General features: G+C 48.0%; 5 protein-coding genes across 5 annotated transcripts; 3 read left to right on the top strand and 2 right to left on the bottom strand.

Annotated features, from left to right (window-relative positions):
• Window positions 1-33: 33 nt before the first annotated feature.
• Window positions 34-1,513, top strand: LSM04_009360 (uncharacterized protein; the record flags this gene model as incomplete). Its single annotated transcript, XM_067335765.1, has 2 exons — window positions 34-1,120; window positions 1,173-1,513. 2 exons carry the CDS (start codon window positions 34-36, stop codon window positions 1,511-1,513), a joined length of 1,428 nt encoding a protein of 475 aa, XP_067195474.1.
• Window positions 1,514-2,077: 564 nt separating this feature from the next.
• Window positions 2,078-2,614, top strand: LSM04_003829 (uncharacterized protein; the record flags this gene model as incomplete). Its single annotated transcript, XM_067335764.1, has 1 exon — window positions 2,078-2,614. One exon carries the CDS (start codon window positions 2,078-2,080, stop codon window positions 2,612-2,614), a length of 537 nt encoding a protein of 178 aa, XP_067195136.1.
• A 251-nt stretch (window positions 2,615-2,865) lies between these two features.
• On the top strand, window positions 2,866-3,993 carry LSM04_002872 (Phytanoyl-CoA dioxygenase; the record flags this gene model as incomplete). The annotated part of the gene is made up of 1 exon (XM_067335762.1): window positions 2,866-3,993. The coding sequence occupies one exon, from the start codon at window positions 2,866-2,868 to the stop codon at window positions 3,991-3,993; it is 1,128 nt and encodes a 375-aa protein (XP_067195078.1).
• Window positions 3,994-5,416: 1,423 nt separating this feature from the next.
• LSM04_007543 (uncharacterized protein) lies at window positions 5,417-6,967 on the bottom strand (the record flags this gene model as incomplete). The annotated part of the gene is made up of 1 exon (XM_067335761.1): window positions 5,417-6,967. One exon carries the CDS (start codon window positions 6,965-6,967, stop codon window positions 5,417-5,419), a length of 1,551 nt encoding a protein of 516 aa, XP_067195355.1.
• Window positions 6,968-8,906: 1,939 nt separating this feature from the next.
• Window positions 8,907-9,917, bottom strand: LSM04_002362 (uncharacterized protein; the record flags this gene model as incomplete). Its single annotated transcript, XM_067335760.1, has 1 exon — window positions 8,907-9,917. The coding sequence occupies one exon, from the start codon at window positions 9,915-9,917 to the stop codon at window positions 8,907-8,909; it is 1,011 nt and encodes a 336-aa protein (XP_067195048.1).
• Between the last annotated feature and the right edge of the window lie 587 nt (window positions 9,918-10,504).

Here is a 10,504-nt window from a genome sequence, read left to right as displayed (position 1 = left end):
GTGCGTGGGTTGGTTGCTATTCGCCGCCGTCGCATGTATGGCGGAGGATCGGAATGTAGATTGGAATCCGCCGATGTCCAGCACAGCGAGCCGCAGCGTGACTCTGACATGTCCTCTGATGATACTCTGATAGCGGCAGAGCAAGATAAGCGTTACGCGAGCTCAATTGAGACATGCCGCACTGCCATTCGAAGCGTCCGTGCTGCCTTCAAGTGCCACTATGCGGCAGTTGAAAAGGCCATTCATGATAAGGCCCCATACGCCATAACCGCAGCACTCCTTGTATTGAGTCGCCTCGTCGCAAATATCCTCTCTCTGCTTCTTCCACCAGCTGCCCGAGAAGTAAAGGGATTCACTGAACCTGACTACTGTTGTCGTGAGAGATCAACATCCATAAAGGCGATCATCGGCCGCTACGCGTTGAGGGGCTTTACCAGCTACGGAACAGCTCCGTCAGACCACCATGATGCCCACGGACTTGCTTTGGCAGAAGAGGTACTCCACCAGATTGGAGTGCCTTTCTTTGCTGATACAAACCTGGCTCAGCCTACCACTGTTTGGGAACTACTAGACGACGAACCCCGAGAGGCAAAAAAAAACGGCGATGAGGCCCTACCTGCAGTGACCTCAACGACACAGAACATTCGCCGTGGTTTTGACCGTGCGGTGGGGTTGCTGTCTGCCATTAACAAGATCATCCTAACAAGTCTGCGTGACGAGGCAGTGGCCTTTAGTCTTTCTGTGAGCCCCAACGCCGCCCAGAGCCTCGCCTCTGATAGTAGTGGTCGTTTCAGCCGGATGTGGGCGAGCAAACACTCGGATGAGCCCATGACAGAATCGTGCAGCAGCGGCCACCGTGCCACACGTCACCCGAAGTTGTTTATGGATGGAGGGTCGCTGTTGGTGTGGCTGGCGGAGGAGCACGGTGAATTCAGATCAGACATGCTGCATAATCCTTCTGTGTGGACCTTCGGTCGACTTTTGGGCTTCCTGGGGAAGAGGCGCTTCATGGAACAGCTGTGGGATTTCTGCCTGTCTAGTTACTGTGTGGTGCCCAGGTGCATCCTCACTGCTGGTGCTGACGACATCGTTCCTCAACACCACCGTGAGGGGTGGGAGCGTATCTGCCGGCAGTACACCGCCCCTGTGGCTGTGATGGGACCGCTTACGAGCACTGTGTCGGATCTTTCTGCATTTGGAGGATGCCTGTACACGTTTTTTCGCTGCAGGGGCACCGCATGACGGTCCTCGCAATCCGGTATTCTTCCGAAAAGGCGGGTCGCCGGCGGCATCGGTGCTCTCGATCAATTCCCTCACACATGAACCAGACGAGCCGCACTCGTGGGCGGGAGCTCAGAGCATGGGTGGCGGGGCGACAGCAACGCACAGCAACTTGGAGGTGTGCAACAGTGGCACCTTCAGTCGTCCCGGTGTGCGCTGCGTGATGATGAAGGCGCGGCGCTCCATCACCGCAGGAGAGGAATTGCGCTACGATGGCGCCTTCGTGCCGTAAGGGAGGGGGTGGCGTTTGAGAGTATATGCGCACGGACGCCACAGTTGAGTTGGGTCTCGTGGACCAGCGGAGGTTCAGGGAAAATGGGATTCGGGACACTCGGTTTCTTATGTGGTATTAGAGGTGCAAGATGCCTACAATATGTATATATGTATATATTATATGTGTGAAAAAAAAAAGAATTAATACTGGTTTCTTTGGTGTGTGCTACTGCGGGAAGGGCGGTTGGGGAATCTAGCATTTCCAGAGGTAGTGTAGAGGTGTGTGGTGGGTTCTTGATGTTTGCTTGCTGTGTGTGTTTTTGTGTTTCCCTTTTGTTTTTTGTTTTTTGCTTTGTTTTTATGTTGCTTTTGGACCGTGTTTTCTTGCTTCCTTTGCCCTTCTAGGGTGGGGTACAACGGAAACAGTGTAGTGGTTACTGGATGTTTGAAGATTAAATAAAATTTTTTCTCTCTGAATTCTTCTTTTCTTTTTATTTCTTTTTTTTTTCGCGATGTAGAGCTGAGTTGGTAAACGAATAGGAGTTTGTTTTGATTTCTTTCTTATTGTGTTAAACAGATAAATATGGGATTTGATGCTCTTCCACATGAGAGGAAAAAGTTTATTAAGGGAACTAATATTCTTGTACAAAAGAATGCCACAGATGGAGTGTATAATGAGCATCTGTCACGAATCTACTCCATAGCTGCTGATGACAAAGAGGAGGTGATGTGGTGGAATAACGCGCTTCGTCCAGAGAGAAATCTAACCCATCCTTCTGACGCTTTTCTTCGGGGTATAAAGGCTTTGCGTCCAGCTGCGTGTTTCAACACATTTGACATTCAAAAAGCGCGACTCCGTCGCCTTGTTAAGCAAGAGAAGGATAAACGAAAGTTCCTGGTTCGGCGCAAGAATGAGGTTGCGCCAACTGCAGCCATGAAGGCCTCCCTGAACCCGCATAAGGTCCCACGCACAGGTGGGCACGCTCCGGAAGACGAAATTCGGTTGCTTTCCCGGGGAAAGAAGTTGTCAAAGAAAATCACCGCTAATGAATCAGAAAACAAGAAATATTTCCATAAGTGGAAGAAACAGAAGTTGCAGAAAATTGGAAAAGGCTTGTAAAAAGTTGATCTATTTCTATCCTTTGTTGTGTGGTGCTTGGTTCGAATGATGTTTGTAAGTGTAATGGCGAAGTACAACCCACGAGTAAGAAGTAAAAAATAAGATGGTTGTATTACTTTTCCTGGTTCTTGTAATTTTCCTCCTGAGCTGTAATGCCTTGCGTCTTGTTAAACTCTTTTTGTGTTTCATTTTTGGTGTTTTTGATTCCTTTTTTTTTCCTCTGAAGCTGGGGCTAACTACTCGCTACTGGAATGTATTCTAGCCGTCTAGTTGATTCTTGTTTAAGGCGTCTTTCGTCACCTAGCATTGCACGGCGATCAGGTACATCACCGTTGTTTTTTTCGTGCCGATGGAAATCTTATGTGTTGAAGTTCCTCCGCGGTCAGCTACCAGAGGATCTGAAAGATCTTAACGGAGCCCTAGGGTGTTTGTATGGGACTCTTCCTGATGTTGACGAATTTGGTCAATTTGTTATTGCTCCTGAAGTTGTGGAACGTTTTCACCAACTCGGTTACGTCAAACTACCGCACCCAGTGTTAGATGCGCAGCAAATTGACAAACTTGCAGATGAGGTTAATGAACTTGCCAATAATGTTGAGCATCACCCAAAAACAGAGAAATTATATGCAACTTCCTTGGCCGATTTGACAGGAGGCCCTCTTTTTTACTGCCAAGGGCAGTGGCGGGCTGCATGGGGGATGCATGATCTTATTTATTTGCCTACTATAACTGTTGCCGCATCGCAAGTTCTTGGTAATTCGCTTGTTCGACTTTGGTATGATGAAGTGTTTATGAAAGAAGCCCGAAGGGGACCTAGCGTTCCTTGGCAACAGAACTACGCACGGTGGCAACACACCAAACCCGTCAATCACGTAACCGTTATGATTGCGCTAGATGCTATGAATAAAGACCGCGGCGCACCTTGTTTGGTTCCCGGAAGTCATCGCTGGAGAAATGGTGACTTGCTTCCGGCGGTTCCATACGATCCTTCAAAGGACGAAGCGCAGCAGTTAAATACCATTTGGGAGATCATAAATGAGGAAGAAAGCGAAGTTCTCATGGACACGCCACCGGTAACAGTAGACATGAAGCGCGGTGAGGCCCTTCTCATTCATCCGCTGGCGCTTTTTGCTACGCATGGGAATCGCTCCTTGGATGCGGTGCGGTGCTGTTTCATACATTATATGGGAGAAAAAACATACGCCACCCAGAACGGACCCCTTTTACCGCACACAACAAAATTTCAAGCGGGAGCTCTGATCCAAGGGCCTTTTTACCCCGTGGTATTTGACCCCGCTATGGCGGAAGAGCTTTCGATGTTGCCTGCCAGCCCCGCGGCAACGCTCGAAAGCCCCGGAGAGGCACGGGCCGACCCCTAAAAAGAAGTTTCGGGGGAGAGGGGGCCCACCCGATTCTTTTGTTTTTATTTTTTCATTCTTGTTGTCTTTTTTTTTTTTTCGTGCCCCGCCTCGCCTTTTGAACCCCGGCGGCCCCCCTCGCCATTGTTTTTTTCCCTTTTTTTTTCTTTTTTTTTTATTCTTTCCGGCCGGGCTGCTCCGCCGGCGCCGCCGCGCGGAAAAAGGGAAAAGGCTTCGGCGCGGAACCTTCCCCGCCCCTCGGCCGGGCGGACCTTCACCCGGAGCGAGCAGCGGCACAAAAAAAAAACGGAAGACCCTCGGGGAAAATGGGGAAAAAAGCGAAGGCGCCCTGGACGGCCTGCCCTCGCCGAGAAAGTGCGAATCGCAGACGCGCGGGCTGCGGGCGCCACAAACCCACACCCACAGAGGAACTTTAGAGAGAGAGAGGGGGGGAAATTCACCACCCCCTTTTTTCCACCAGCAGCGAAAAGGAAAAGAAAGAATATTTTTTTAAGAAACCCCGCCTTGGAAAAGCAAAGCAGAGGAGAAACAATAAAAAGGAAGGTTGGTCCTTATTTCCCCCCCTTGGGCCTCTTTCATTTATTGATTTTGCTTTTCCTTTTTCGTGCGCATCATCGCTTCCTCGGCCCCCTCTTTCCCCGCCCCTTTTTGCCGCGACCCGCCGCTGAAAGCCAAAAAACCCCTCCCCCACATCCTCCCAAAGGCCCTCGCATTGTTCACGTTTCTTTTTTTTTTCTCTTCCCTCTGCGCTTTGCTCCTTCGCTCGCGCCCCCCGCTCTCCGGAGCCGGCGGGGGCGGCCAAGCTGGAATTCTTCCCTAAAGAAAGGAACCCCTTCAAGAAAAAGCAGGCGGGCAACGGAAAGGAATTAGGCGAAGAAAAGAAAAAAAGAACAATCCAAAGAACCAGGAAAATAAAGAAAAAATTTAAGGACTAGAATATATATATTCTTTTCGTTACTATTCTTTAAATCTTCCACTTTTCTGCCTTTCACCATTCTTTTTTTTCTTTTCGTTTCCTTTTCCCACCCCTCTCATTCCACAGCGTTTGCTGGGGATAGAAATTTTTTTTCTACTTATTACTGCCAGCGGGTCGAATATATGTAGGCCGCCATATGTTGCAAAAGCACCGCATTCCCAGCATACATGCATACATAAAAATCTTAGATGTATCCAAATAATAATAATAATAATAATAATAATAATAATAATAATAATACCTGGGACTTCACAACTTCCATCAAATGTGCCTGTAGAAAATGAGAAAGACCCATGTGACTTCAGCCTCAAAGAGAAACTGACATTTAGATAAATATAAATATGCATACAGAGGGAGGAATATGCCACAGGAAAGAGTGCCAGAAGTAGTCGTGCTCCCAATTTATTCTCTCAGTGAACCCGTATCACTTTTAAAAGAGCAGACTTGCTAAAAGAAAAAACCGTCAGGGTTTTCCTTCGCGCGTAGCTGCTCTTCGATCCACTCCACCTGTGCCTCATCCAAGCTGTCAGCGTAAGCACTGCTGTTCATCTCCCATAGATCATCATCATAATCATCATCATCAGCATAAACAGATCCACCACGGTCTGTAAAAACACTATTCCCGGGAATACACGCAGAAGAGGCAGTACTATGTGCATTTACAGTGATAGACGCAGTGGAAGAGGTGCGTTGGCGGATAAATCGCCGTGTTGTAGCACGCGGCCCTTCCAAGTCCCAATATCCACCAGCACAATGGTAAACCTCAAAGTTTGTGGGAAGCACCGTCGCCAATTCAAACACTTGTTGTTGTTGTTGCTGAGTCATATAAACAACATCCTCATCGTCATCATCCTCTTCGCCACCGCTACTATCACTGCTGCTTCCTCGAAGTAAATGGAGCATCGCAGCTTCATCCATCGCCTCCGCATCTGTAAAGGGGACACGGATGTGACGGATATTATCAGAACAGGTATCATCCTTCACATCCGCCGGATGCACAACACTACCACTGCTGTTGCTGGCAACGCTGGGTCCACTGGTGGGAACGGGCCGTTGCTGCTGATAGTTGTTGGGACATCCAGGAGAAAGTGGATAGAGAGGAGTTGGCCGCTGCATAGATTCACCAACACCACCGACACCACCAGCACCAGCACCGAGGGATGACGAGGAAGGTGAACGGATTGCCGCAACACCAGAAGAAGCCCCAAGAGGGATAGAAAGACGCAAACATGGGGTTTCCCTTGCAAGAGGGGTGCGGGGAAACTCCATTGTTGTTGCCCGAATCCCCTGTTGTTGACCAGAAGCACTGCTTGTTACAATGCTCCCTGTACTCTCTTTCTTCTGCAACGGGGCATCTCGAAAAGAAGCCAGATCTCCCAATTCTGGCAGCTCCAGTGTTGAAGATAATGTACTAAGTTCTGTAAAGGATCGTGGTTGAAATGGCGCCGCGTGCACCGAAAGTCCACGCCGACTCAACGATGCACGCAAAGATTTCTCACCACCACTACTTAGAGAACTGGTAATCGCGCATGAAGTCAACCGAGAGGCGCCATGGGCAGAAATTACACCCTCTGAGGAGAACCCCATTACACGTGAACTGTCAATTCGCTGCTGAGGCACATTAAACGTGCTCTCAGCTCTGCCTGATGTAGTAAAATCGCTCCGTATAGAAGTTGTTTTTCCTCTCGAAGCGCGCTGCGCACATGCAGGGGCGGATGGAAACATCTGCCGTTCCTTTGTGATAACAGTTGTTGCTGATACCGCAGTAGGAGTGGGAGCCGTCAGTGCCCGCGCGATGCCAAGAGCAGAGCTGGAGGCGCAAGCCGCCTGAGAAGCCGCACGCCAACCCACAACTGCCCCCGCCGCCGCCGTAGTGGTAGTGGCAGTAAAAGTAGTAAGAGCACGTGTGGGAGGACATTCCTCTGCAGCGCTAACTGGTGAAGAACTTATACGTGCTGCTGCCCCCTTCGGACTCGTCGATGGCGATGACCCAATCATTGCAAGGCAAGTTGGAGGAGAAAATTTGGTGGGGAAGGGAACAATAGAAAAAAAAAACCCCGCTGCAAATACGACGACAAAAAGAACACAATTGGTAGAGTAAAACTATAAAAGAAAGAGGCAGTGAAGAAACGGGGCGTGTGAAGTTCGAAAAGAATTCCAGTTAAAAGAATCCAAACTCTTAATTGCACCTTGACCACACACACCCCTTTTTTTTACTTTCGTTTCTGAGCCCGTTACTCTTCAAGCTGAACTCAATTTCTCCTTTAGTAGTGTTCCGGGTACAATAAACACGAGGAGTGTAAAAGGCGATGGGTGTCTTTCTCTCCTCGTTAGTGTTAGTGTATAGGTACGTGTGTTGCAGGTACAGAATAGGTGAAGACAAAAAAAAATTTGAGTAAAAGTATGAAACAAAAAAAAAAAAAAAAAACGAACCAGAAATAAAAACGATGACTAGAGAGAGGGAGGAGTAAAAAAAAAAGAGTCAAGAGCTGAACAAACGGACCAGCACCCTTCTTTGTTTATTTGTTTCTTTGTGATTTTTTTTATTCTTTTTTCTTCTCTCCTTTCCTTTTAACTCTCAACTAAAAGTGGATTGATCGGCTCTTTTACCGCGAAAACACCTTGTTGCTGTTGGTTGACTCCATTGTGGTGTGTATTTATAGAAGAAGGTAACAGAAGACAAAAAAAAAAAGAAGAGCAGTGAAGAAACACAGTATCACTTGTGGATAGAAGAAAACAACAAGGAATAAAGAAATAATCAAAACAAAAAATTTACCCACAGTGGGTAGCCCATACACACGTACTCATATACAAACTCACACTCAAACTCCCACATAAGAGGAAGAAGTATTGAGAGAGATGGCAAAACTGCATGCAACACATTCACCATCTGCAACGGAGCACACCAGTAATACCGAAGAAACAGGAATAATAAGAAAGAATGAAGGAGGCCTAACATTTAAACACAAAGAAAAACAAAACAATGAAACAAAACAAAATGAAACATCACGAAACAAGAAGTGAATGAAACACAATGTCGAGTCTACTACATTGACTATCGCAAGCACCATTCCACACACACACAAGATTCTTGATTTCCGCAAAAATTGTCTCACTCAGCATTCAACAACAAGAACAACAAAAAAAAAACCAAAGCGTGTAATTTGCACATTGCATCATCAACTATTCCCTTTCTTCTTTCAGCGTAGTGCTAATTTTATTCTTCTTTCACACTCTTTTTTGCTCGCAAAAAAAAAAAAAAACTTATACAACACAGGCACTGTAAGCGGATACATGGGGCACTTCTCTCCCTTTCCTCTTCTTCGACTGCTGCTTTCTTTTGTTTCATCTAACTTTATATTTAATATTCTTCGTCGTTTTTTTTTTGTTGTTGTCACCACTGCCTGCAAGGGGGGAAAAAAAAACAAAACAAAAAAGTAGAACAACGATATGTAAGAGACTTCAAAAGAGTTTCAAGAGCGGACGAAGCAGTAACCCCCCACCATGGCTCTGTTGGAAGTATGTTCCTGTTCGTACTTGTGCGTGGGTATCCTCTTTTTTTTTTATTCTAGTCTACAAAGCGTGTTTAGCTCCACAGAGCACGTGCACAGTACCTATCTCCGTAACTTTTTTTTTCTTTCCTGGTCTCTTTATCCCTCTTTTTTTCTTTTTTTTGCCTACAACGTGCAAAAAAAAAAAAAAAAAAACACGCTTGTCACATCCGAGCATATATATATATATATATTATTCTGTATTCTCTACATCCCCTTTGCTTACTTTTCTTTTTTGTTTGCTTTTCGCTCCTCTCTTCTTTGCCAAGGGGTGCAACGAGAGAGAACTCCAGGTCTTTCTTCTTTTTTCTTTCTTTCGTTCGCTTTCCATACAAGTTTATCTCCTTCCCCCACCCCCTCTCCTCTCGTGGATTCCTCTGTGTCTTCTAGACGCTTTGCTGTATCTCTGCCACGATGGCGGCAGCTTCCTCGTCGCCGGGACTCTCCCGCAGTGCGGCCTCTGCGGCTGCGAGCGCCTCTCCCATGCTGCCGCTGTCGGCGAGGATGGCGGCCTTCGCCTTGAGAAGCGTCGCGACGGTGTGGGCGGCGGCCGCGTCGGCCTCCTCCGGCGGCGGGTGGCGGATGAGGGGGTCGAGGAACGCCAGCGCCGCCGCGTCGCCCGCCGTCTCGCTGAGGAGAAACGCTTTTTCCCGCAGCAGCGCGGGGCGGGGGTGGAGGGCGATCGCCGCGTCCAGCAGCTGCAGGAGGTCCGACCGAAGGCCGCCCTGCACCGCCTCGTCGGTCGCGTCCCGCAGTCGGGCACGCAAGACGGACATGTGCCGCTCCAGCGCCGCCATGCAGTTCCCGTTCGCCTCCACCGCCCGCACGTACTCCTCACACCCCTCCGACGGGCGGCCGGCAGCGCAGAGAGCATCGCCAAGCGTCAGATGCGCCACATGTACGCGGTCCCAGCAGTTATCGCAAGCAAGACGGGCAGCGGCAACAGCCTCAGGCGCCACAGCCCCAACATCCTTCGCCGTCTTCAGTAAGAGTTGGGCGTGGTATGCGTGGGCGCGGGCAAGGGCAGGTGTCATCTCTCGTTGCTCCGATATGTAAGCCGTCACTTGACGCAGCGCCTCCTCAGGACCCTGCGTACACTCCGCTGCCTTAATACGCATTAACTGTGCCATATCATGACGCTGAATAAGCGCGTACTTCTCCGCCGCAAGCGTAAATTGCTCAGCCGCATCCTCATACTCCTCCATCTGCATAAGAATCTCACCAGTGGCATCCATACAAGGGCCAACCTGGAACGGTGGGGCCGTCTCACCCTTAAACAAGAACAGCCGCATTGCACCTAAGAGATAGTCCTTGTCCCAGAGATCAAAGCCCTCACTGATGGCCGTCCTGGCAAAGCGCTGCACCATAGACTCCGTGCGTGTACGCCTCTGCCTCATTTGTGCAACTTCTTTTTTTTCTTTCTTTGTACTTGTTATTGTTCTTAACTGTACTATAAGTATTTCACTTTCCTGCCTCGTCGTTAGACTTACTCGATACGACTTGTCAGGTATAACCTTTATCTTACGGTTTCCTTATTTATGTTGTTTTTGATAATGAATTCCTTCCTCAAAACCTCCGCGTCTGTGTAGAACTACTTGTATCGTATCTGCTACCTTTCTCCGCAATATATCTTACAAAAAAAGAAAAGAAAAGAAAACATACCATTTTATTGTTTGATAAAAGCGCATATCAAAGAAAGAGACAAGGCCAAAAGAAACGGCATTCACAAGGAACAGGCACGCACGTACTCACAGAGAAAGAAAGTGAGACTTATAATGTAGTAGACCCCGATTAAAACTCATAAAAATAAATAAATAAATAACGAATATGGGGAGAATATGAGTTTCTTTTTTTTTTTCGTACTCTCCCAAAGCTTCCAACGAAAAAAAAAAACACATGTGTTAAGGACTTGAGAAATCTCTCCCGATAAGAAAGATGTCACGGAAGTAATAACACACGGCGACGAAAACAGGGGTGTACGCGC

This window comes from Trypanosoma melophagium (genome assembly GCF_022059095.1).
Source record: "Trypanosoma melophagium isolate St. Kilda chromosome Unknown ctg1segment0, whole genome shotgun sequence".
Taxonomy (NCBI): Eukaryota; Euglenozoa; class Kinetoplastea; order Trypanosomatida; family Trypanosomatidae; genus Trypanosoma; species Trypanosoma melophagium.
Note: the sequence above shows the minus strand (reverse complement) of the source record. Positions and strands in the feature narration are given on the sequence as shown.